The sequence below is a fragment of the Pelodiscus sinensis genome, chromosome 7 (assembly GCF_052426305.1).
Source record: "Pelodiscus sinensis isolate ZL-2025 chromosome 7, ASM5242630v1, whole genome shotgun sequence".
Taxonomy (NCBI): Eukaryota; Metazoa; Chordata; order Testudines; family Trionychidae; genus Pelodiscus; species Pelodiscus sinensis.
This window is the reverse complement of record NC_143058.1, coordinates 43,204,371-43,229,803: the sequence shown is the minus strand read 5'-3', so window position 1 is coordinate 43,229,803 and position 25,433 is coordinate 43,204,371. Positions and strand designations below refer to the sequence as shown.

Sequence of the window (25,433 nt, the reverse complement as noted above, 5' to 3'; positions counted from 1 at the left end):
CGCCCCCCTCCCCCCAGCAGACCAGGGAGACGCGGAGCGGCTTTTCTCGCCGAGGATGATGCGGGCGGGACCGCTGTGGCGCGTCTCGGCGGTCTGCTGGCGGGGGGGCGCAGCTAGTTCAGGGTTCCCTCACCCCATTCGTAAGTAGGATCTGACATAAGTCGGATCCACGTAACCCGGGGACTGCCTGTACACAGCACAAAACGGCTATATTTGGGTTTCTATATTTCTATTTTAAAATATCCAGAAGCTAAATTTTAGCGTGAACTACTTGATAGTGGCCTTTAAAGCAAGTTTCCTTTATTTCAAATACTAATCAGAATAACTTTAGATTCTGCTCTGGTATAGGAAATTTTTTTTAAATAATCAGCCTTTTCTTTTTTTTCCTCAAACAGCAAACCCGCTGGATCAGAATCTACACCAAAATCTCGAATCTCAAACCTCCCTCCTGTCAATCCTGACCACATAGGTGGATACAGACTTGCTGCAGCTACATTTGCTGGCATAGAAAACAAGTTTGGGCTTTATCTTCCAAAATTTCGATCTACTGATGTTGCTTCAGTTCTACCTAAATTAGCAGCTGAATCCTGAGATGACCTTTCAGCCTAGTATAATAATGCAACGAAAAGAAAAAAAAAAACACTTAAGAGAGCAGTACTGTATCTAGCCGATCAGCTGCATGTTGCTCCTCCTGAACTGAGAATTCAAGTCAAATCACTACTTTCTATATGATATATAATATGCATTTGTTTATAAATTAATCATCTGAACCCATGAAACAGACTGAAGCTTTAGTTCTGCATTGACTTTTCCCCCTTAACCACTAGCATGAATCAGTAATCTTGACTTGGCTTTGCACAGCTTGCTCTTAATGTTACTGTACATATTGTACATCTTTGTACAGAGACATCATGGCATCTATACACGATTACATTTATATAAAAGGTAGGCAGTTCTAAACAGTTTGATATGTACAGAATGTTTTGAAGGTGTTTTTATTAAGAATCATGTGACAATAAAATATATTTCAAGTCATTTCATTTTCTCATATTTGTGTTCTTTATAAAAATAATCAGATATTTGGTGTATTTATACTTTTTTTTAAGGTAAAAAAGGGACTATTACAGTGTAGCATGACATGTTTTAGGGAATAAATGAAGATGTTATCTAATAAAGGCAAAGGTACAAAGATGACAGGAGGCTACAGTACTGGAAATGTAGGTGTGTATGTGAGGAGGAGTGCTTGGAAACTGTAGGAATTACCCAGAAATTCATGGTAAAGCTGATTAGTAACTTTTTAATAATTCTGAATTCCAGGATATCCTGTTTAAATGTAGTGCGATTTTATTATCAGTTATAAGTGAGCACTCTCAATAAATGTATCCTGTAAATATATATCTGAATATCAAGTTGAATAAGTCCAGAGCTTAGTTTTAGTATATTTGAATGAAATAATTGCCAGGATATGTACTGCTAGTTTGACGGCAAGTCCCCAAAGTGTCATATTTGTAAGTAACTAACAAAAGCCCTTGGCCTAAGTTACTCTTGATTTACCTGTTGGCTACGTCTACACTGGCCCCTTTTCCGGAAGGGGCATGTTAATTTCAACTATCGTAGTAGGGAAATCCGCGGGGGATTTAAATATCCCCCGCGGCATTTAAATAAAAATGTCCGCCGCTTTTTTCCGGCTTTTAGAAAAGCCGGAAAAGAGCGTCTACACTGGCCCCGATCCTCCGGAAAAAGCGCCCTTTTCCGGAGGCTCTTATTCCTACTTCAAAGTAGGAATAAGAGCCTCCGGAAAAGGGCGCTTTTTCCGGAGGATCGGGGCCAGTGTAGACGCTCTTTTCCGGCTTTTCTAAAAGCCGGAAAAAAGCGGCGGACATTTTTATTTAAATGCCGCGGGGGATATTTAAATCCCCCGCGGATTTCCCTACTACGATAGTTGAAATTAACATGCCCCTTCCGGAAAAGGGGCCAGTGTAGACGAGCCCGTTGTGTTCAGTGGAATTGCTTAGGGATAAATTTGGTTCCTTGCATAGTCTAGGAAATCTATCACATACAAGTTGGATTGGTGAATATTCATGTCTCCTATATTCAGATCTCTCTCTTAAATAGATTACAGTTTCCATTTTACTATGATTGTGCCTTCACTAGTGGTACAAAGTTTGTAGTAATGTGCAGCATGGGAAAATCGTATCCCTGCTGCCAAGGAGTTAACACCTGATCTTCACTGCATGAATGTGTGCAAACATCTCTTGGTACCGTCTTGCTGATTTACAAAGCTGCTCTATATTTGGCACAGGAGATGCCTGTAGCTTTAGAATAGGAGTGGGAAATCCATGGCTCACGGGCCAAATCTGGCCCATGAAACAGGCTGAATCCAGCAGAGTGAGCCGAGCTCTGGAGGGGCAAGCCTTGTGGGCTAGATCCAAGCAAGCTATGGTTGGCGTTCGGCCTATGGGCTCTACTGAGATTGCCAGACAGTGGGAGTAATGAGGGGCAGTGCCAGCCAGCTCAAGATAGCATAGAGCTACCTGTACCCACCCCAGGCGCTGCTCAGGTAGGTACCCTCATCCCTTGCCCCCTTCCACGCTCCCAGACCCCCACCCAAACCCTGTGCTCTGCATCCCTTACCCTCTTCCTGCACCCCCTCCCACTCAGCCTACTCCTGCAGCCTACTTCCTGCCCAGATTCCTCACCCTGTTCCTGTACCCTTCCTCCTGCACCCTCCCTCCTGGCCAACCCTGCACCTCCACCTCCAGCCTGTTCCCTGGCATCCCCCTCCCACATACTGAACCCAGAACCCCCAGAAGAGTTAATCTTGCTCAGGGAGAAGCCCTGAACCTTGGCACACCCCCACACACACTGCGGGGATGAAGTGCAAGGGGAACCCTGTTATACAAGTGAGGTAAATGTGTCTCCCTTATTTTTTCCTGCTTATCAGTTGGGGGCCATGTCCATGAGGTGTTTTTTCACCACGCTTCTCACTTGTGTGTGACCCCCAACTGATTTTAATGTGAGTCGGTAGCTCCTGATCCAAAAAAGGTTCCCCATTCCTGCTTCAGAAGAATGATTTCTGACCACTCTGGGAGCTAGCTGTAGGGCCTCCTGGCTTTGTGAACTTGAGGTATGTAAGAAATAACCATTTGAAAATACTTGCTCAGGGAGGAGTTAAGTTCATTTTTGGTAGGAGAAAGGTGGCAGTTTTTCAAAATCTCTTCAAGTTCCAGAAAAAATAAAATGAAGACACTTGGTGGCATTCCAGTCTTCTACACTGAGAAGATTTTTGGGTTCTTTGAAGAAAAAAATTGTGTAGAACTTTTGCCTTAAGTAGATTTGCCCAATTAAAAGCCCTGGTGGACAATTTTGCTTTTGGAGCAAATGCAAAACACCAGCCAGAGAAAGGAAAAAAACAAGAGTCCCTGTTCATAGTTATAATTTATCACCCCAACTGTCATAAGGTTGCTGGTCCCTGTAAGAAGAGCGGAACAAGTGCCCCTGTATATCAGAGAGGCAATTGAGCCAATTAAAAGAGGCAGGACTACACCTGGGGCTGTAACAGCCTGAGAGGGGGAATGATTGGACAGCTGTGCCTGGCACCATAGGAGAAAGAAGCTAACTTCTGTGGTGGAGTCATGAAGCTACTGTCCTAGATGAGCTGGCTGGCTGGCTGGATTGATTATCAGAGACCTCTGGGAGGAGAGGCTGTGAAGCCTAAGACAAAAGGTGAGCAGGACTATTTTCTGTTGGTTTGTTGGCTTATGTTTGGACAAGAAACCTGATTAAAGGAGGCTGGGTCTGGCAGTGTATGCCTATTAAAATAGGGAGAATAGTTTTTGAATAAAACTCCCCTTGACTGCAACAGGAATTGGGTGCATGTTCACCAGGCCTATTATGGTGAAAAGTCTTGGGGTAGCTGTGTTAGTCTGTATCTGCAAAAACAAGGAGTCCTGTGGCGCATTAGAAACTAACAGCTTTCTAAGTGCATAAGCTTTCATGGGTAAAACTCACATATGTGATGAAGTGGGTTTTACCCATGAAAGCTTATGTCCTAATAAATCAAACCTATTATGAGGCACTCCTTTCCTAGGCTTCAGTTAGAATATATTTGTTGTTGCAGTTTGCCCAGGTATAGACTCCATAGGCAGCTCACACTCCTATACCTTCACATTTTGTTCTGCTCTATGAAAAGAATACACTTGCCTAAGGAGTAGAAAAATGCTTGGTACCCACTGGCATTTAATCTTCGTCACAGCTTGTTGACTGACTTGAGTTCTAAAATAGTGATTGGACAGTGAGGCTCCTGGGATGATCATTTACAATATCTAGCATCCTGCAACTGGCCTGCTGCTCCCTCCCTTACTGCAGACATGGGGTTGACGGAAGAAATCCTGCCCCCTCCCCCCTGCATCCTCTTTCATTCCCTAAATGTTAGAAGGGATGGGATTGTGAATGCAAATGTGGTTTGGGAGGAAAAAAGAAAATGGTTATAAATGGCTTGAAGCTCTGCTTCCAGTTTTTAATACTAATAACCATTCCAAACGATACCTAACCTGTGGCTCCAGATCCATGCTGGAGCCTTTCAAGACTCATATTCATACCCAGTTCTTAGCAAAGTCCTTAGGAGCAAGAACTAGTTTATTGTGTGTCAAACAATTTCTTCTAATTCTAGATTAAAATTGTTTAGAGTAGAGAGGGAGGGGAAAGAAAACTACCCAAATGTATTTAAATTCCAGTAGAATCTGTAAGGCTGTGCTCTGCTCACTACAAATTCCCATGCCTGGAGGATGAAAACTATCACATGACATGCCTGTTCTTTATGCAGTCCCCATGTGTTTCAGCTAAAGGAAGCACTACTATGGTAAGGTTGGTAAAAATGTATAGGGCAAATGTCAAATTGAACAGCATGATTTTGGATTGAAAATAGAGGGCGTATTTGACAAGACAAAACTGATGGAAACCTGAGGTTATTTCACTTTCAAATCAGTTGAGCAAAGATCACCTCCTGAAGACATAATTCCCATTATAGTAGCCTGTATTCATATGAGCTTCACTCATAATAGAATTTTTTTAATAACAAGAATTGGCGAGAGAACTTCTGGTTATAGCATAGATTAAATAGCAACACGAACCTGTTGGTTCTCTTGGCATAAGTAGGATTGTAGAAGAGATTTAGAACAAATGGCATTAAAGAAACTTAGAATGTTCTCTGATACTTATGCTTGGAAGGTGATTTTGACCCATGTAGTAGGGGAGAGCTGGTTAAAGCATTTTCAGCTAAATGTTTTTTCAGGTGAGTGGTGTGTGTCTGGTGTATTTTGTTTTGTGTTTTGAACGTGCTTTGTTGAAGCCAAAACATTTTGTCAAGTGTGGGGGAAAAAAATAAGTCAAAACTAGAGATGTTAAAATGTGTGTTTAAAACCATGTAACTGCTGAAAATGTCAGTGGTTACAGGTTACACATTAGGGGCAGGTAGCTTCTACCTACTCCTCCATGCTGCTGCCTCTAACAGGCAACTCCCCGGGAGCCAGTGCACAGTTCCTCATATGTATTGGGAGCCTGTGTGTAACCACCCCGGGTGCATTGGTTAACCATGTACAGAGTTACTTTCACACCCCTGGTCAAAACTTTGCAAGTTGTGAAACAACTGTCGTTATCCAGCAGTTGCTGTTTAGCATAGGGCTCTGGAAAACTACTCTGATGGTGAACTACATATGTCCATTTTTCAGGCACTTGAAACTTGCAAGGAGGGGGGTATGCATTGAGATGCCATGTTGTTCAGTACTGGGCAGCCACTGACGTCTCTGAAGTTTTTTGCATCAGAAATTAAAAATCATGGCATATTTTCACTCTGGTCCCTGTTCTCCCTGATGTAACCACAGCACAAACTGACTTACTGCAGAAGTCTCCCCCTGAGCAGAGTGCCAGCTGAAACTTTGATTGCTGCAGCCCGTGGACTGCAATAGCTTCTGAGTCTGATATAGACCCCTCTCACTCAATGTGGCAGTTAGCTCATGGAGCTGCATAGTTGAAGATTGACAGATACAGGCCCTGCCTGCCTTTTAAAATACCCTTTTGATGCTACCACGTAGGTATGGAAGAGGTCTGTGGTAGGGTCAGAGAGAGATTCCCATGTTGGGCCATTTGGGCCCACTCTCTTGCATAATGGTACAGGTGAGCTGTCCTGTTTTTGGACTCCTACATGTCTGTCTGAGCTCCTATGGTTTTCTGCTAAATATTTTGAATGTAGCAGTGCATCTTTCCAGCTCTGTGCATATCTAATACACACTGAAATAAACAAGCGCTTTTAGTGCTGTGATTACATGTCTCATTACATATACACAAAGGCATGTAATTAGCACATCCAGTACTACATGGCATTTATTTCCATAAAAAATACAGTGCAGTAAGCTACAACTATCCTGTGCATGTACCTGGAGCGCCACCCATCTGAACTGCACAATCAGACGGAAACACGCTTGAGGCTGGTACTCTTTTGCTAAGACTGGTTTTTCTTTTGGTTTAGTTAAAATCCTCAGTCTCAAGTTTGTGTTTGTTTTAAAGTGTAGTTTATCTGCTGAAGCTGAAACAAGATGTAAATTATGTTCCCAAGTACCTAGTCAGAAGCAATGTCATTGTCTGCCCTGAGTAGCTTGAAAATCTGTCTTGTGCTGAGTAGGGACTCTGTTGTGGAAGGCTGCCAATAGAACGTGCCAAATCAGTGCATTTGCCAGCTGCCCTGGCCTTGCATGTCCTGCCACCCTTGCCTATTCATGGGGATAGTGATGGGCCTTTGTTGCTGTGCCATTAAAACTGCTTTCTGAGTCTGTCATGTCCTCTGGGCAAAGGACTTTCCACTGTCAGGGCCCTGCAGCAAGATTGATGTCGATGCCACTGGTAGCTACTGTATCTCTTGGCCTGAGTTAGTCTGCTTCAGAAGCTGTTGAGATCAGTGGTTGATGTCATCAAATACAGCAACCCGTCCCTTGCTGCTGCCAGTGTCCAATTGTCACTGTACATCTACTTTTGACATACTAAATTTTCCAAACTCCACTATGCCACTATGTGGAGTATACACTGAAGCGTAAGAAATAAAAAGTAATTGCATGATAATGCAGTAAATGTAATTGCACTCGCTAAGTATTTTGCGTGTACAATATTTCTAAGAATTTGCTACTACGTTATTGTCCCAATGTTATCTTGCAACAGTGAGCTTCACAGGGTGCATGCTGCCCAGAAAGGTATATCCTTTTGTCAGTATGATCTTTATCACCTTCCTGCCCACCTCACCTTTGCACTACTGAACTTCGTGATAAACTTTTTATACCGCTCAGAGTGCTGTATTCCTCTTCCTCCTCTTTCCAAATTATTCAAATGCATTTTGAGATTAAAAAGAGACACTCCTATTAATTCCCCCTCTATCCAAACTCCTGCAGCAGGGACTCATTTGTGTCTGCTCTTCCCTATGGTTTCTGGTTTTGATTGCTTTTAAGGTTACAAAACCTGAGCACTTTAGTATAGCTTTAAAGAGCTACCTTCTTTTCCTGTTGTCTACACTGAATTTCATGTCAGCTGGCTTTCAGCTCAAGCGATAGAGGGTCATGCATTAAGCTCCAGAGGGCCTGTTACGGGGTCCACAGGCTCACCCCGCCCTGGGCAGTCCCGCTGCCCTGGTTGCCGTCTCAGACACTCCTGGTCTTCCTCCACCGGTGCCCGGTCAACCCTCCCTTCGGTCGCTCAGATGATCCCTCGAGCGAGGAGGTGAGGGGGGTCCGGGCCCTCCCTCTCTCCAGACCCCAGCCCAGGGCCCTAAGGCTGATGGGGCATGGAGCCTCAACACATCAGCCCGCGGGCTCCAGTACGCACCCGCCCTGGGCTGCTTCCTCACGCCCTCGCTCATCCGCTCACCAGCCGGCTTGTCCCGCTGCCTCCTCGTGCCTCTGTCTCTTCATCTGATGTCCTCCTCCTCGCCTTCCCCCTCTGCTCCTGACTCTGCTGGTTTTATACCTGGGGAGGGTGCTGCCCTCGCCCCTCCAGAATGCCTGCACTTGCGTTCCCCCGCGGCTCCACCTTCTCCTCCCTAGCTCTACTCACCCCTGGCGTCCTCCTTGCCACCGGCATCAGTGGGGAATAGGGCTGACTGGGGGCATCTGCGGGGCCACCCACCCCGAGGCTGGTGGGGTGGCATTCCTCCCCCGTTGCCCATCGATCCCGGTGTGGGGGGTCCTTCCCCCACGGTGCTTGGGACTGCGTTAGTGAAGCCGCCTGCCGAGCGTCGCGCATCCTGGTTGCCCCGCCAACAGCGTCCTCGGCAGCGGCGAGAAAAGCCACGCCGCTTCTACCTGCCTCGCTGGGGGGGGGGCATCTTTAGTGCGGGGTTGCCTCACCCCGTCACAGGGCCCAAGTTCCAGTCTCCCTGTTGGCATTACAATGACACAAGGTTTCTAGCGGGGTTGTGGAATCTCCATCACTGGAGATATTTAAAAACAGGTTAGACAGACATGTCAGGGATAGATGGTGCTTGGTCCTGCCGTGAGGGCAGGGGATTGGACTTGACCTCTTGAGGTCCCTTCTAGTTCTATGATTCTGTGCCATAATGCTCAATTGCTAGAGCAGGTCAAAAAAATGTTGAATGTTCATATTTGATGGAAAAGGGTTGATTGGAGAGCTTGATATTGTGTGTCTGAATTTTTTTTGAAAGTTTTTCAACAGACATTTTAATTGATAATTACTCCATTTTAAAATCTGCTCCCCCACTTAGTTTTGTTAAGTTCTGCTCATGCTCCTGTCTAGTTTTCATGTTTCCCCCTCCTGAAAGAGACCTCATGTGATAGGAAGTAAAATTCTCTTCCAGCATAAATCCTCTGCTTCTCAGACAGGGTCTGCAGACCACTAGCAGCTGCAGATGCCTTGCAGGTGGGCCCCAGCTTGAGCTCAGCCCCCTCTCCTAACCTCCCCCCACAGCAGAGAGTCTGCACTGGGGCTACAATTTCACAGGCTCTCTTCTTCCTCCCTCATGAGGATGGAGCATTAGCACTGGCTTCCTGCTGTGGGGAGGGAAGAAAGCCCCAAGGGAAGAAGTGGAGCCAGAGTGGCTCCATGTGCTGTCGCTCCCTCTCCTCCAGTTTGGGAATCCAGCCAATGGGAGCAGTGGGAGGCTGTGCCTGGGACACGGTGCCTGGAGGCAGAGGGGGGCACAAAGGCAGGTAAGTGTCCCCCTTCCCCCACATGCCCAGACCCCACACCACCTTCTCCCATCTCCCCCTTGCCAGACACCGTACCCCCACTCTACTACTGCACCCTTCCTCCTGGCCACACTCTGCACCCTCCCTTGCTCCTCCCCATGCCTCTGGCCAGACACCCTGTTTCTGCATCTCACCTCCTGTTCAGATCCTGCACTCCCATCCCTATCCCACTTGCTGGCAGCTGCATCCCACACACTGAGCCTTTCATTTTTGCCCCCCCCCCCCCAATTTCCTTTTTTACTAGTTAAATTAAATAGTTCTCCCTAACGGCAGTACTTGCTAAATGGCTCAGGTGTAATTAACAGCAGATTTCCATTAGCAGCTGGTGGTCTGTGGAAAGGTTTGAATTGAGTCGGGTAGGCCATGGGCCAAAAAGTTTTAGAGCCACCAGTGTAAGGGGAACTCTACCGATGGTCAGGAATTGTCAGATTGACACTAGTGACCACCTCTCTCTGGTTACGGTGAGTGTGAGAACACACTAGCCTTATGCATTTTCTGCCAGGATTCTGTTAGGTAGTCTAGCTGATGCAGCTTGAGTTTCACAGCAGAAATGAGCATTATTTCAGTTCCTTTTTGACTTATGTCTCTGGAGATCCCAGTGATGGTTCCTGAAGTACCCAAACTTACGTGTGTGTAACTAAAAAAATTAATTGATTAAAAATTGTGATTAATCAGTTTTAATTACACTATTGAACAGAATAACAATTAACTATTAAATCTTTGTTTCCTGTATTTTCAAATATTGACTTCAATTACAACACAATACAAAGCAGAGTGCAAATATTTGTAATAAAGTGAGCACTATGGAAAAAATAGTATTTTTTAAATTCATCTCATACCAGTACTGTAGTAAAACTTCTATTGTGAAAGCACAACTTACAAGTATGGACTTAGGGCCTACAAGTCCATTCAGTCCTACTTCTTGTCACTCAATTGCTGAGAAGCAAGTTTGTTTACATTCACAGGAAATAATGGTGCTGGCTTATTTACAATGTTATCTGAAAGTGAGAACAGATATACACATGACACTTTTGTAGTGGGCATTGTAGGGTATTTGTGCCAGATATGCTAAACATTTGCATACTCCTTCGTTCTTTGGCCACCATGTCAGAGGACATGCTTCCATGCTGATGACTTAATTAAATTTGTGACAACTCCTTGGGGAATAGCTGTATGTTTCTGGCTCTATTTTTACCTGCATTCTGCCATATATCTTGTATTATAGCAGTCTCACGTGATCACCCAGCACCTGTTCATTTTAAGAACGTTTTCCGTGCTGATTTGGAAGGATCAGTATGAGACTTAAGACAGCTACAACACTAGACCCAAGGTTGAAGAATATGAGGTGCTTTCCAAGGTCTGAGGGGGACATGGTGTGGAGTGCACTTTTACAAGGCTTAAAACAGCAACCCTCAGCTGTGGAAGCTACAGCACCCGAACTACCAAAAAAGAAAATCAACCTGCTGCTGGTGGCATGTTACTCAAATGATGAAAATGAACATGCCGCCTTCTGCACTGTTTATTCTGCTTGATAATGATCAATCAGCATGGACACAGGTCCAATGAAATGGTGGTTGAAGCAGGAACGTACGTATGACTCTTTAGCACATCTGGCACATAAATATCTTGCAAAGCTGACTATACCAATGCCGTGTGAATGCCTGTTCTTATTTTCAGGTGATGTTGTAAATAAGCAGGTAGCATTATCTCCTGCAAAGGCAAGCAAGCTTGTTTGTCTGACTGGCTGAACAGGAAGAGTAGGACTTAATGGACTTGTAGGCTGGAACGTTGTGTGTGTGTGCATGCATGTATGTATATATATAAAAATTTTATTTTGTAATACAAAAATAACTGCAAGCTCAACTCTGATGGTAGGGAATGCAATACTGTACTTGTATTAAGTGAACTGAAAATCTTTTTATAGTGCAAAATTTAAGTATAAAAGTGAGCACTGTATACATTGTATTCTGTTGTAATTGAAATCAATATATTTGAAAATACAAAAAATCTAAATGGTATTCTATTATTGTATGAGAGCGTGATAAATTGCAACTTTTAAATCACTTGACAACCTATATTTTAAAAACAAAAAAAAACTTACTGAAAGGTCCTTCAATTTGCCTCCAGAAGGGAGCATCACCATTTTGGCCTCTGAGGTGAGAGAGGCATTCTTTCCACAGTTTAGCAAATTCTCCTCAACAGCATGACTAATCATGGAGCTGCATGTAAAACTGGGTTGCTAAGGTTTTAATCTTGGGTTCAAGTGATTCTTTCCAAAAAATCTAGTGGCTCTTTGATATTTCTCTCTTCTCTAATGGTTCCACACCGTATCTAGCTTTTTTTTTTGCTTAGTGTTGCACATTGAGTGGATGTTTTCAGAAAACTATGCATGACTGCAAGATCTATCTTTAATAGTTAATTTAGGCATACCATTTTGTATGTTTTCCAGTGTGAATTACTTTGCATTTATCAACACTGAATTTAATCTGCTATTTTGTTGCCCATTCACCCAGTTTTGAGAGACCCCTTTGTAATGCTTTGGACTTCACTGCCTTGATTAATTTTGTATCATTTGCAATATTTTTCAAATCACTTATGGATATGCTGAACAGTCTTGCCTCTCTCCAGTCTGAAAACTAACTATTGCTAACATTTGTTTCCTCTCTTAACCAGTTACTTAGCTGTAAAGAAAAAACAGGACGATGTAGTCCTGTTTTTTGTTTCAGCTACACCAGACTAACACAGCTACATTTCTATCAGCTGTAAAGGACATTCTTTTATTTCCATGATGGTTTACATTGTCTTAAGTGCCTTTAATGAGGGACTGGGTCCAAGGTTTTCTGAAAGGCCAGTTCACCCTTGTCCACATTTTGTGAACCCCCTCAAAGAATTCTAACAGATTGGTGATACGTGACTTTCCTTGCAGTGTTGTTTCTTTTCCAGCAAAGTGTTCCAGATGTTTGATCTTTATGTTCTTAAAATGTAGTTTCAACCATTAGGCTTTTTGGCCTGAAATTGCCACAATTGCCTCTGGGGCTTTTTTTTTTTTAAATTGGTATGTTGACTATACTCCAGTCATTTGGTACAGAACCTAATTTAAGTGATACATGACATACTAAAGTTAATTCTGAAATTGTCATGAGTTCCTTCAGAACTCTTGGGTGAAGATCAGATAGTTCTGTTAACGTATCAAGTTGTTTTAACCTTCCTCTGACACTTCAACTTGGATCATTTCCTTGATTTGTCATGTAAAAAGAATGTCCCGGATGTGGGACTCTCCCGTCCTCTGTAATGAAGACCAATGCAAAGAATGCATTTAGCTTCCCTACTATATCCTTATCCACTGCCTCTACTATGTTTATCCTCATTTCATAGGAGGTGCTCACGTTCACCAATCTTACTTTGTAGAATTGTATGTACACTTAAAATGTCTCTCCAGTTGTCAGCCTTCTTGTGATATAATTGTGGGATGTTTTCATTCTGAGTTTCTCTTCAGATCCTACTTGTGTTTTAACTTCTATACTCTCTTGACTAGGATAGAGACTCTCCATTGATAGCTCCTCCCCTGTACCTGTCAGCTTTACCCTAGCCTTTAGTTTAAAAACTCCTCTACAGTCTTTAATTTTACATGCTAGCAATCTGATTCCATTTTGATTTAGGTGGAACCCACCATTATAGGCTCTTCCTTTCTGAAATAGTTCCTCTTCACTTTCTAATAAACCTAAATCCTGCTTCCACACAACCATCTCATCTATGCAATGAGATCCTGCACTTCTGCCGAACTGGAAGCATTTCAGAAAATGCTACCATGGAGGTCCTGGACTTTAGTCTCTTATCTGGAATTTGAATTTGGGCCCCAGGACCTCTCTCCTACTTTTCCTTATGTCATTGTACCATGAACACTAGCTCGTCCCTGCCACTGCACGTAAGTCTGCCTAGAGGTCTTTAGAGATTTACCACCTCTATAGGGGGCTGGTAGCATGTAGTTTATCTGGATCTCACAAACCCAGCTATCTGTCTTTCTAATGATTGGATTTGCTATTATCTGTCTCTTCCTAAGACACAGGATTCCCTCCCCTGGACAGGTATTCTCAGTACAAAAGTAGACGAGACAGGACTGACATGTGGAAGGAGGGGTCCCAGCTATGGGATTGTTTCTCTTCACTGCATAGTCCTGTCTTTTGCTTCTGCAACAGCACTCAAGTTGTCAGAGTGAAGGCAGATTGTACTATTATATCCCAGAAAGTATCATTGGTCTCTTAGCTGCTCCAGTTCAGCCACTCCAGTCATAAGAGCTTGTATTCCAGTTTGCCTGGATAGGAGCTCCTTGCACATCACCTTCCTATAAGGCTTGACTCAGTAGTAAAAAAAGAGGAAAAATGGAAATAGGCTCAGACAGAAGAAAAATCAGTCTTCTACTTTTAAGCACGTTCACTTTTCTCACTTGCCAAATAGACGGGCCCAGGTTTGCAGGAAGAAAAGCTTGAGTTAGCTGAGAGCTCCCTTCCTCTCCAAGATGGCTGCAGGCCAGCATTAGGGGAGCACTGTACTAAGCAGATATTCTTGAGTCCTGTGCAACATCATTCAGCTACACTGTACCATTTCACAGAGTGGGAAGTCTCTGTCAGAAGTAAATGTTCCTGGTGGAGGAGTCAGGCACTTCCCTTACTGTTCAATTAGGGCCTGTTTTGTACCAGGAAAACAGAGATAGCTAAGGTGGCAGAGTATTCAGAGATTTTAACAGCAAAGTCCATACTCCTGGGAGGCATGGTGGAGTGACAGTGGCCTTAATAGTAAAAAGGTTTTACTGTAGCAGATACACTATTAATCAGAGCCTTGGTTCAAGAATGGAGAGGCACTGTCTCCTCTACCCACAGACCAAAACATCCTTTTTGCTGCCAAAGTAAGGGGTCAGAGTAGAGTTGATAGGAAAAATAATTTAAAAAGCAGACTGATGCTAGTGCTACATGAAACTGGTGAATCCTTGAGAGAGACGCACCTCTGATGATAATGGAGAACCTTTGCAGCCAATGCAGGGCTGAGAAGTTGAGGTCAATTATCTCTGAAGACAGGGTAGCCCAGAAGATTTCTGGCTCCCTAAAGCTGATCGGGATTAGTTACAAATATTTAAGGTGACACCTGTGGCCTCTTACAGAGAGGGAAGACAGTTTTCTTGTGACAAGACTTTTTTTTTTTTGCACATCTCTGCAAAAGTCCATTTACTGCCTCATATGAACGTAGCAGAAATAGGTTACTCTTTGCTTTTTTAAAGTTGCTTGGCAATTGTATTACCTATACCATGAAGTGAGGCATTTATCTTTTTTTCTATCTTGCAGAATACAATAGGCTTTTTCAACAGCCTGCAGAAGTCCTGCTGCTAAATCTAGAAATCTCTAGCCAAAACACTAAGGAATCATTTCTATATTCTTTGTACATGTCGTCAAACAGTGCTTTAATACCATGTACTTCTAAGTAGGGGCTGTAGCAACAAAGAGGCCAACATATGGGTCTTCCAGTATGATGAGGATAGCATCTTCTATGACAGGAATTGGTTACCTCTTGAGTCTCTGAATTGTCTTGGAAAGAATCTTACACTATGATTTGACTGTAAAGAAGTGGTTCCTAATGATGTTGTACATCTGAGCAAAGATTGTACTACTAAAGGAGAATGAGAGATGGGGAGGAGAGAGTTGGCTGGTGATTAAAAGCTCATGTAACCTTTATTTATAAATAAATCTCACCTTTAACTTAACTTTTTAACCAAGACCTGATACTAAAATACATATTCTATAAAGTCAGGTTCAGTGACCAAATAAGTTTTATTACAGACCAATTCTTTTAAATCATAGCCTACTATTCTAACCTCGTTTATTAAAAAGATCAAGTAAGAAAAAGGATTAAGGTTTACTTTGAACAGATGCATGCACTTAAGTTTTAATATTCCAGTATTAACACTTTCATATTAACTATCTAATGAAAGTTAGCCAGTGTAATATAGGAAGTTCCGATTGAGAAATGAACTCGTGGTGTTTCTTTCAGAAACAGTAACATATTATTTGAAACATTCAATAGCCTTAGAGCGAATACAAATCTGAGTTAGTGTTTCAGCAAAACATGTTTCTTAAAGTCAGGGTAGCTGTATTAAACATTAAATAATGCCAAGAATGTGCTTGTTATAAAAAAGTGACATTGAAAGACTTAATTTTCAATTATCTTTATACATTTTCAAAATCCACATTTTATTCCATGTCTGTCCTCAGGTTACTGAACTGAAGCATGCTATTACTCTGAAAACTTACATAAGTCATTCCCAAATCCACTACTATAAATCATTTTGAAAGATTTAGGCAGGGATGCGTGTTGCAGCTTCCTCCTCTGCATCAGCTCTGTTTGCATTAATTTCCGCTAGTGTTCGACCAAAACGTGTCCATTCATCATTGCGGGGAACAGCAATTTGCTACAGAGAAATACAGTATTATTTATAAATACATATAGCATGTAATTTAGCTCATTAACACCTTGTCTAAACACTACATTTATGAAGTGTGATGTTGATAGAACAGCTTAAGTTAGTCACTAAAAGTTTTCAAATAGTGTCATAAGCCAATACAGCTGATATGCATTGTCCAACAAACGGTGGTAGCTTAGTAAACTTTAAAATGCTAACAAATTTGATCCTTAATAATGATGCTGTCAGACTTCTAGCACTGAGGTAGTAATAAGCTTGGCTCATGTACCTAAGTCTGGAGAGTCCTCCTCCACAGGTGAAAGAACAGTTCTTTATCCTTGTCCAATAGTATTTGAAATAAACATACCAACTGTAATTATTTTAGAGAGTGACTTCTGCCTTGTAGGAACTGAAGTTGAGAGAGTCTCACTTCACAGTTGAAATAACTACTGGATGGTATATTTGGCTCATGACCGCCATGCCATGCAGGCAGAATAGTGATAAAGAAGGTGAAACTTTGACATCCGCTACGGATCTTTTAAACACAGTTTCTACCGTGGTGTAAATTACACAGAGCTTGTAAATTGTTAGCTCTCAACAGCTTAATACTGACAATTTTACTCTTATGTGCACAATTACATTGTCAGTTTCTTTAAAATTCTAAAATATTGTATGATGTTGAACTGAGACCAAAACATTCATTTAAAAACTATCACCCTAAAAGCAAGAGGACTAGAACACCTTTATCCTGAATGATCTTTTTTTTGGCAAAAATGTTTTGAAGGAAAGTCAAAAAGATAAGTGACAGAAAGGTGCTTAAAAATCTCTAACACAAAATATCCACCAAAAGTTACCTACCTCTCCCACATCATATATTACTATTTGGCCTTCTGAATCGCCTACAGCAATCTCTCGCCCAGAATGTGTCCATCTCACACGATTAAGAGCAGGATTACCCTCCACGGTAATGCTTGCAGTTGGTACCTGTGTCCATTTAACACACAGTTAAAGCTATCAGCATTTCTATAGCTGTAATTCTCTCTGCTAATGCCCCTCAGTTATTTAAAAAAATATGAAAGTCTATTCCAGCCAACTGTTCTCCCTATGGAAAAAGGAGATTTTTACCCCAGTTACTCCTTCCCCTGCTCATCTTTCCTCCCAAAAGCTACCTCCGTTCTTAAACCCTGAGTTTGTAGCATTCACAAGAAATACATTTGCAGAAACTGTCGTGACATATCCTAGTTTAAAAGCAATCCTCCTTTAGAGAAAAAAATGTTTTATAATATTAATGCAAACAATTAAATCACTAGGAACATCCCAGGTGTAAATACGCACAAGCTACAGGGCAATGGGTATGTACTTGAAATTTGCCAAAAAGTAATCATACGAAGAAAATTCTCCAATTTTTCCTCAAAAAACAAACAACATTGGTATAATGGAAATCATTTAATTACGACTTGGAAGATGTGCATTTAGGAATGACCTCAACAGCCTCTGCTACTAGACTGAAGAATAGGTGAATTTTGAGGTACAAAGCCCTTTACTATTTAAGGCACTATTTAAATGTAATATGGCCAGTATACACGGGGTTTGGGATGGGTACTGACTAGTCAGTTACAGTACCCCACTGTTTGCAAAGCTATGTTGTAAATAAGGAAGTGTTACTCCTAACAGAAGAACGAGGAGTCACCAAATGAAATAAATAGGCAGCAGGTTTAAAACAAAGTATTTCTTCACACACCACAGTCAAACCTGTGGAACCTTGTTAGAGGATGTTGTGAAGTCCAAGACTATAAACAGGGTTCAGAAACAAACTAGATAAATTCATGGAGAATAGGTCGCTCAGTGGATATTAGCCAGCATGGGCAGGAATGGTGGCCCTAGCCTCTGTTTGCTAGAAGCCAGGATGGGCAACAAGGGATGGGTCACTTGATTACCTGTTCTCTTCATTCCTGCTATAGCACTTGGCATAAGCCACTGTCAAGACAGAATAGTGGGCTAGATGAACCATTGTTCTGTCCCAGTATGGCCATTCTTAAGTTCTTTTGTCTGTGGTAGGATTTTTCTAGCAAACTGAGGGGGGTTGTGGACCAGCAGGAGAACATATGTATAGCCATATTGGTGCCACTCTAGGGGGCTCCCAGGATGGCCCAATAAGTGCTGCTAAGGGTAAAAAGTTTCCAGAAATTGTGCACACGGCACTCACACACCTAAGTGGAATGGACATAAGCAAGAACTCTAAGAACATTTTAGTTACCAACATCAGGCACTAAAAATGAGGTGATATGAATTATTCCCCTTTAATGATACATCTGAGGAATGCCTCTCCAGCAGCAGAAATACATAGCACAACAACAATAAAGCACTTCTGGACATGCACATTTCTGAAGAAGCCTAAGATTTTTAGTTCCTGTCAGATTTGAAAATTAGTTTATTGTACCTTACCTCTGTATCGTTGTTGAGATTCCACAGATCAAGCCTACCCATTCCATCCACACAAGCAAACAGTGCAGGATGAGTGGGAGACCACATAACATCATAAACATAGTCTGAGTTATCTTCAAATGAGTAGAGAGGCTTATTATTCTGAAACAAAGCAGTGTAGATTATTTTTACACTACACAGTCATGAACATTTGGAATTCTGAAAGTAATATTTTGCAAAGAATGTGAAATAGTGAGATTTTTGTACTGCAGCCATCCTAAATTCAAGTAGAAATCTGTGTCAAAGAATTCCTTCAAAATGCCTTTTGCATAGAGGCCAAAAAAAGTGGCAGGAGGGGAAAAAACCTCTTTGGATGAATTATATAGCATGTTTACTGCCTGCTATTACAACATAGCTTCAATAGGAGTCTGGTATAACAACCTAAATATGAATGAGTTCTGGAAAAAATCTCGTGAGCTGACCTGAGGGCCTGGAGGTAAGCTTGTACACTGTTACGGGGGAAACCCAACTTGATTTTGACCTTAGAACAGCTTCATGCTCTCTGGGATAGTTAAACTATGTTGCAGAGGCAGCTTGCTACGGAAGTGAAGGAAAGGACATGTAAGTCTGTCACTTGACTGCAACTTTAATCACGCACTAAAAAATAGTGTTGATTTTGACTTTACTACAACACTGTGGCAATGCCTTGTGTGCTGTAGTGAGGACCATGGAGATGTGAGGACCTGCAATGGACACCTGAATTACCATAATTCCGGGGTGGGCGATAATTTCTGATGGGGGGGGGGGGGGGAGACATTCCAAGATTTGGTAAGTGGTCTAGGGCCACACTTTTCTATGGAGGTAGTGTGGGGTCTGAAATGGAGGGTGGTAGCGGAAGGGAGCTGGGGTAGGAGACTGAGGTCAGAGTAGTTTGGGTGAAGGAGGGAAACTGAGGTCCAGGAAAGAATTCTGGTTTGAGGGAAGGGTGTAGGAGGAGGTGCAGGGTCTGGAAGGGATATATGATCTGGGAGTGTGGAGGTGACCTGGGGCAGGGAGCTGGAGTTCTAGAAGCAGGATCTGGCTAGGAGGTGCTTATTTAAGCAGTTCCTGACCACAGCCCTGCAGGACTCTGATGCAGGCTCCTTATTGGCTGCAGGCCCAGGCTGCTCAAACTGCTGGCTGCTCCCTGTGGCTTTCTACTCCAGGTGTTGGGGAGTTCCAGACAACAGGAGCTGAGAAATTGTCCTGGGGGCAAGGGCAATGTGTAAAGCCTCTCTCGCCTTCCCTCCCCCATGGAGAGCAGCAAGCCACTTAAAGTGGGCATGGGGCTGTGCCTGAGGGACCTGAGTGTGGCTGGCAGGCCAGATCCAGTGGCTTTGCAGGTTGGATCTGACCTTTAGGCTGGATCTTGCCTGCTCCTGCCATAATTAGAATACATAATACACCTGAACTACTACATGATGGACCTGAAGCATTACATTGTTCTTCCCAATCCAGTTACAAAATTTGAAAGGATGAGCAAAATGGACAAACTAAGCCACATTCACATACAAGATGCCTTTAGGTGAGCAATATGTTACCCTAATCTTGGTGTCCTGTGGCACCTTACATTTAACTGGATATAAGCTTTGTGTGTGCCGAGGTCCACTTCTTATGCTCATATAAATTTAATTTTTAAGGTGCCACAGGACTCCTCTTTCTGTTGCTGAAACGGACTAACACAGCTTCCCCTTTGACAAAAGTAATCTTGGTGATGCTACTTCCATGTTAAGAGAACTAAGCTACACAAACTAACTCATCTGATGTTACCATTCACCAATTCAACTTAACAAGCATCCCTTAGCCACCTGACACCACTTTGGTTAACTAAAGCTTACATTATAGCACCACCTTGTGTCAAAGTCTACACTGTTAATACCTCTGTTTTAGATACCTTAGTTGTCCAAAGCTTTACTGTCCAGTCAAATGATGAGGTGACAAAAAGATGAGAGAAGTCTACAGGTCCAACAGCTGCATGGCAATGGATACCCGTGATTGGTCCTTGGTGTCCTTCAAACATCTCGCTGATTCCTGCTTTGCTATTTTAAAATATATTATTTAGGTTAATTTCCTTAGAAACTATATTTCACATAAAGGCAACAATGGATACATTTTAAATAAACTGATTTGGCCTGCAGAGGGCCAGTGAAGTGTGGGTTTGATTATGATCCTATATATTAAACTCGTTTTTCCAAACCCTATTCCAATTAAATGTAGATATAACACCACAGAAAACAGTAACATTTGGCAAGCCTATACATCCCATCCAGATTTGATTAGGAACCTCTCAAGCAATAGCTATATATTTGGATCAGATAAAGAACAAAATACAAATAGGGATATGAAATTCCCATAGCCTTAAATAGGAGTTGCATGTGTGCAGCTGAGGCACAGTTTAGTTCTAGAGTTGAGTGACAATACAACCCTAAAACTCTCATGAGAGCTGATAAAGTGGAGAGGAGGGGAAAAGGATGGTACAAAGAAGAGATACAATTTTGGCTAGTTTTAAACCAAACAGCTGTGCAGTAAGAGTGATGGTGTTTTTTAGATGAAAACTGGATACTCAATTTTACTTAAGAAAGCAATTGATAAGATACAGCCAGACAATTTCAAAACAGATTGAACAGCAGTAAAAATACTAGCCAATTGAAGAGCTGTGCGTGATTTTACTGTACAATTATCTCTAGAACCGATATAAAGTTTGGGATGTCGGGCTACACAATCCAAATGAATAGAAATGAAGTCTACTAGTTCATTTTCCTTTTCATAATTAAAAGCCAAAGAAAAGAAATACGGATACCAGTAGCAATGGAGATCCTTTTCTTGAACTTAGTTTCATTTAATATTTCATATTAAAAATACCCACCTTTTTATGTAAGCATGGAGCTCTGCCATGAACAATGGTTACAATTGTGCAACAAAATGTTTCTATAGTAAGGGAAAAATCCTGATAAGCTTTTCACTATTTTAAACAAAGTAATTTATTCATTTACCTGCCATGGCGGCATGCTGTGTACACAGAGCCTTCCTCACTTCCTACAACAAAGTTGTTGACGTCTCCAACAGGAAAGGACATGCATGTGACAGCCACAGCCTTGGACTGCTTATGAACCAATTCCATACTATCCTATGGAGAAAAGTAGTGGAACATCTTTTAAAATTGCCATCTTAATTTTCATTGGAAATTTATGTAGGTTCTCTAGTTCTAGTTAGTCCACAAGTTATTCTTATTCCAGCCCTTTTCTATATTTAGATGATCTCGGCCTCATTCATGAATCCAAGCTTTAGCAATAGTATTGAAGAATCAAAGTAGCGTGTCACTTGATTTACTGCAGTAAAAAGGAACTTCTCACAGAAATACTATATAACCACTCAAGGAGGGATGGGGAGAACGTCCATATATGGTCAAAATGTTTAACACCACTTTATGAAGTCATACGAAATACTTAAAACAAACAAGTGAAATAAATATTATAATGCTAAGATATAGAATATATGCGCTGAAGAGAATACATGGTAAGTAATAGCTTCATCTACAGCTCTCTATTACATAGTTCTTTGAGTTTATCCTACCTGCGGTTGGGAAAGCATGTCCAGACTCCATGAGCATATCTTTCCATCAGTTGAGATGCTAATCAAATTATGTGCATTCTGCGTCCCAACTACATTTACACAGTACACAGGGTGCTGAAGAGAGATTACGAAACTCATTTCAGAAACATTTTCCACAGTAAAAAATTCAGTGCCATTCACTTAACACAAACATGAAATACACATTTTAATATTTCATAAAGCAATTTAAGTTAGTTAACAGTACTATCTGAAACATGAAAACTCATTTAACCCATCAAATAACACATACTCTTGAGATGGGTGTATGTAAAACTTACGGCTGCATGAATGACAAAGACAATTCTTTAGTGCTACTATTGGTAGACAGAGACAAATATTAAAACGTCACTGTTCATTCAGGGGAAACCCTCTCCCACACCAAGGAGTTAATGGCTCCATAGCAAGTGGTTCTCATTTCACCCCCTACCGTGTGAGCAGCAGCTGAAAGTGGAGTTCTCTGCACTGGGGTTCTTTTATTGCTGCGATTATCCCATAGCACAATTTGGCCTGAGTATGTGCCACCAACCACCAGATTTGGATGAAATTTTGCAAATGTAGCTGACATCACTGCTGACTGCAAAGGATAGACACACACCAAAACAAAACCACACACAAAAAAGGAACAGTTTTATGTTTAAAACTAAAATCAAGAATGTAAAGACAGAAAATCTGACCAATTGTTGGAAGTGAGCTGCTTGCCCAATTACATCTGATATTATTTTTACTGTCTTCTGCTTTTTTGTCCAATCACACAGACACTCTCAACTATGAGTTGAATGGTTACTTAGAAACTTAACTATTCTTCTGGTCTCAACTTTTACTGACTAAAAATTAAAAAAAATCCTACTCTCTCCAAATGCATACATTTGATTAGTATCATTCCTATAAGATAATATGACTATATTCTATTTCTGTTACTAAGACACATTCTGTAGTCATTTAAGGAGCACTGAACACTGTTTTGTCATAATAGTATCAAATCATAATACAATTACCTTTTGGAATCTATTCCTTGACAGTAATCTGACAATATCGTATTATAATCTTGTTTTAATTCAACTAAGTGATTTTTCAGAATTATGACATTTTGAAAATAAATGGTTACTGCAGGTTTGGTCAAACAGAAAAGATTTGCACATTTTTACCTTTGTTTTTAAAACCTGCATCCGTTTTCTACTTGAAGCATATGTTTTTACTTATCTATTTTTTCCCCCAATTCCTCAGGCTATGTACATTTCATTCAGTGGGCTACGGTCTAGTTGTACATTCTGCACCACAGTTCCTGAAAAAACCCTTGTACTTAAAGGCACAATGTCAGGTTTTTCTTTTAATAAATGAGCTTAAGAAACAGATTCTCAGATATGTTTAAATGTTCTCAATGTCAGGAAATTTTGCAACAGAGAGGAATATTTTCAAACTGATGAAGTCTTCAGCTATCAACATCTGTTTGCAAATACGTGGTTAAAGTACATGCCAACTCAATGAAATCATTATGTTGACAAGTATAAAGAAGGCACTTGTCCAAATTAATCAACATAAAATCTTTAGCCTCATGACATAGGAACTTGTATCATACCTGGCAGTGAAAGACATACTCTGGAGTAGTTTTCTTGTATTTCATATTCCACACAAGAGCCACACCATCAGGCTCATGAGGGGCATCTTCATTGTTGTTATAGGAGGCTACAAGCAATTCTGGATACTAGTTATAGAGAAGTTAATGGAAAATAGTGTTCAAAAAAAATCAACAGCTTCCTTATGGTCCAGTCAGTTCTAGAATCTTGATCTATAGTGGCAAAACTAAGTTTAACCCATAAATATAGTTACAAAGTTGACTCAAACATGTGTTAAAATACTATTATGTTCAGTATTTACTTATTGCAAATGGATCGTTTTTATAATTAAAACATTTAGGTAAGCTTAGTTTCTGAAGCTAATGCTATAACTTTGATGCCTTGGGCATTTTCTGCTATATTTATAGATTGCAATTAAAAGAACATTGAGTTAACGTCTGTTACCTCTTTTAAAATATATAAACAGAATCACAATCAATTACAGTATGTAAACAGCAAAATGTGTCAGCTATTCTAAGGATTACATCTAAAGAACTGTGCATGCTATGGTTCAAATAAGTTGAGTGCCCAAAACTTGAATTATCTGCAAAGATGACTCAAAGTATTGCTTTTACCTGAGATGACCAGTCCAAACAACTAACAACTCGATGCTTTGACCAGCGTTCATCAAAAAACTGTCTGTTTAAGGACAGTTTAGCGCCTGCTTGAATCTCTCTGTAAAGAGAGAGAATTGGAGGGTACTAATCTCATAACTTTTTCAGTTACAAATATAGTAAAAAGCATGCAATACTCCCCCATTACCCTTCTTTGTCTTCCAAGTCTCTTCCACTGTAGTCAAAGAAAATGTTGATCTGTTCAGAAAGAGCTCTTTCTACAATCCTTGTAGAATGGTCAAAGAAACTTAAAAATTCTTCAGAGTGCAATATTTGCTGTTTTTCTTCTTCCGTAAGTTCATGTGGGGCAGCTGAGGGGGAAAAACAAACAAACAACGGTTAGGTTTTCCTACAGATCATTGTCATCTGTCGAAACATTTATGAAGAAAACCCAAAGTATATTTTGCATTTAAAAAATATTTTCCTAACATCCATATATTTAACACTTTTACATCTTAAGTTTTAAATATTTTTGTTTACAGAAAGATGCTAAAAAGTCAAATGTCAGGATAAGCTACTACATTAAAATTACTAAACAGCCTTTTATTTATAATTTAGAACAGTATGTCTTAAAGTGAAGTGGTACCTTCCTCCTCTTTATCATTTTTCAATGTTTTTTCTTCTTCAGGTTCAACTGATGGCTTTGGTACTACCACATCATCTTCATCTTCATCATCTAAAAAAGTGATAGATCAAAATAACAATAATCCTAGTGAAGCACAGTAAAGTTCCATCCAGTTTCAAATACAAAAGTACAATATTTGCGTATATCAAATTTTACATAAATTGATTGTTTCCAAAACTTAATCCTTAACCAGGGTAACATTTGGTTAAAGTGAAGGAATATTAATCAGAACATTATCTACATCACTATTTAGTACCCAACAGTCATACCAAATTGCGTAGCTGTGTAAACTGAAACAGAATACATAAGCAATTGCAGAGAATTCACAGTGGAAATCTCTAAATTTACAAGCATTTATCATTCCAGACTGAATATAAAAGTACCACATAGTTTTATGTAACATGCTGACACATTAATGCTGCAGAATAAAGAAAATCAAATGTCTAAAATAGCCTACAGAGATGCTGCTTACTTGTGATCTGAAACCATCAGTGTCTAATGGGTCCTCACATGGCATAAAGATGACTTACATTAGCTTTCAGGTTGCTATTTTGAGAGGCAAATTTTGCTAAAGATAATAGCAGAGAGATTACATTTTCTTTTCTGTCATTCTAAATGCAAGTCTCATTATCTGTATCATGTTTGGCAATGAGAATTTTAAAGCAAAATGTGTTTTCCCTAATTGCAATGAATAACGTAAAATGCTAACATTCTGGAATACTGACAAGGTTTACAGCACTTTTTACATTACTATATTTTATCCTTTGAATACTGTAAACCCGAAAATAACTTTAAATTACTTAGTGTTGTGGA

At 40.9% G+C, this 25,433-nt stretch overlaps 2 protein-coding genes and 1 long non-coding RNA gene across 5 annotated transcripts in view; 2 read left to right on the top strand and 1 right to left on the bottom strand.

Moving 5' to 3' along the window:
* The window catches only part of SLC25A12 (solute carrier family 25 member 12), an 88,814-nt gene extending 87,779 nt beyond the window's left edge, over positions 1-1,035 (top strand). The window contains exon 18 of the mRNA XM_075933624.2: positions 396-1,035. Within this exon, the coding sequence (XP_075789739.1) occupies positions 396-591 (196 nt within the window). The 3' untranslated portion in view covers positions 592-1,035. The remainder of the gene's footprint in view (positions 1-395) is intronic.
* Positions 1,036-1,909: 874 nt separating this feature from the next.
* Positions 1,910-25,433, top strand: part of LOC142830189 (uncharacterized) — a 29,479-nt gene continuing 5,955 nt past the window's right edge. Inside the window, exon 1 of the long non-coding RNA XR_012905212.2 lies at positions 1,910-3,726. This is a non-coding gene — a long non-coding RNA (uncharacterized LOC142830189). The remainder of the gene's footprint in view (positions 3,727-25,433) is intronic.
* DYNC1I2 (dynein cytoplasmic 1 intermediate chain 2) overlaps positions 15,046-25,433 on the bottom strand; it is a 42,187-nt gene continuing 31,799 nt past the window's right edge. For all 3 annotated transcript variants that reach the window (XM_006138976.5, XM_006138977.5, XM_089779757.1), the window contains 11 exons: positions 24,582-24,671; positions 24,144-24,306; positions 23,957-24,056; positions 23,345-23,470; positions 22,196-22,342; positions 21,730-21,843; positions 21,150-21,283; positions 20,051-20,195; positions 18,139-18,279; positions 16,552-16,677; positions 15,046-15,702 (listed from right to left, as the gene is read on the bottom strand). In XM_006138976.5, the coding sequence (XP_006139038.1) occupies positions 15,589-15,702; positions 16,552-16,677; positions 18,139-18,279; positions 20,051-20,195; positions 21,150-21,283; positions 21,730-21,843; positions 22,196-22,342; positions 23,345-23,470; positions 23,957-24,056; positions 24,144-24,306; positions 24,582-24,671 (1,400 nt within the window). In that variant the 3' untranslated portion in view covers positions 15,046-15,588. The remainder of the gene's footprint in view (positions 15,703-16,551; positions 16,678-18,138; positions 18,280-20,050; positions 20,196-21,149; positions 21,284-21,729; positions 21,844-22,195; positions 22,343-23,344; positions 23,471-23,956; positions 24,057-24,143; positions 24,307-24,581; positions 24,672-25,433) is intronic.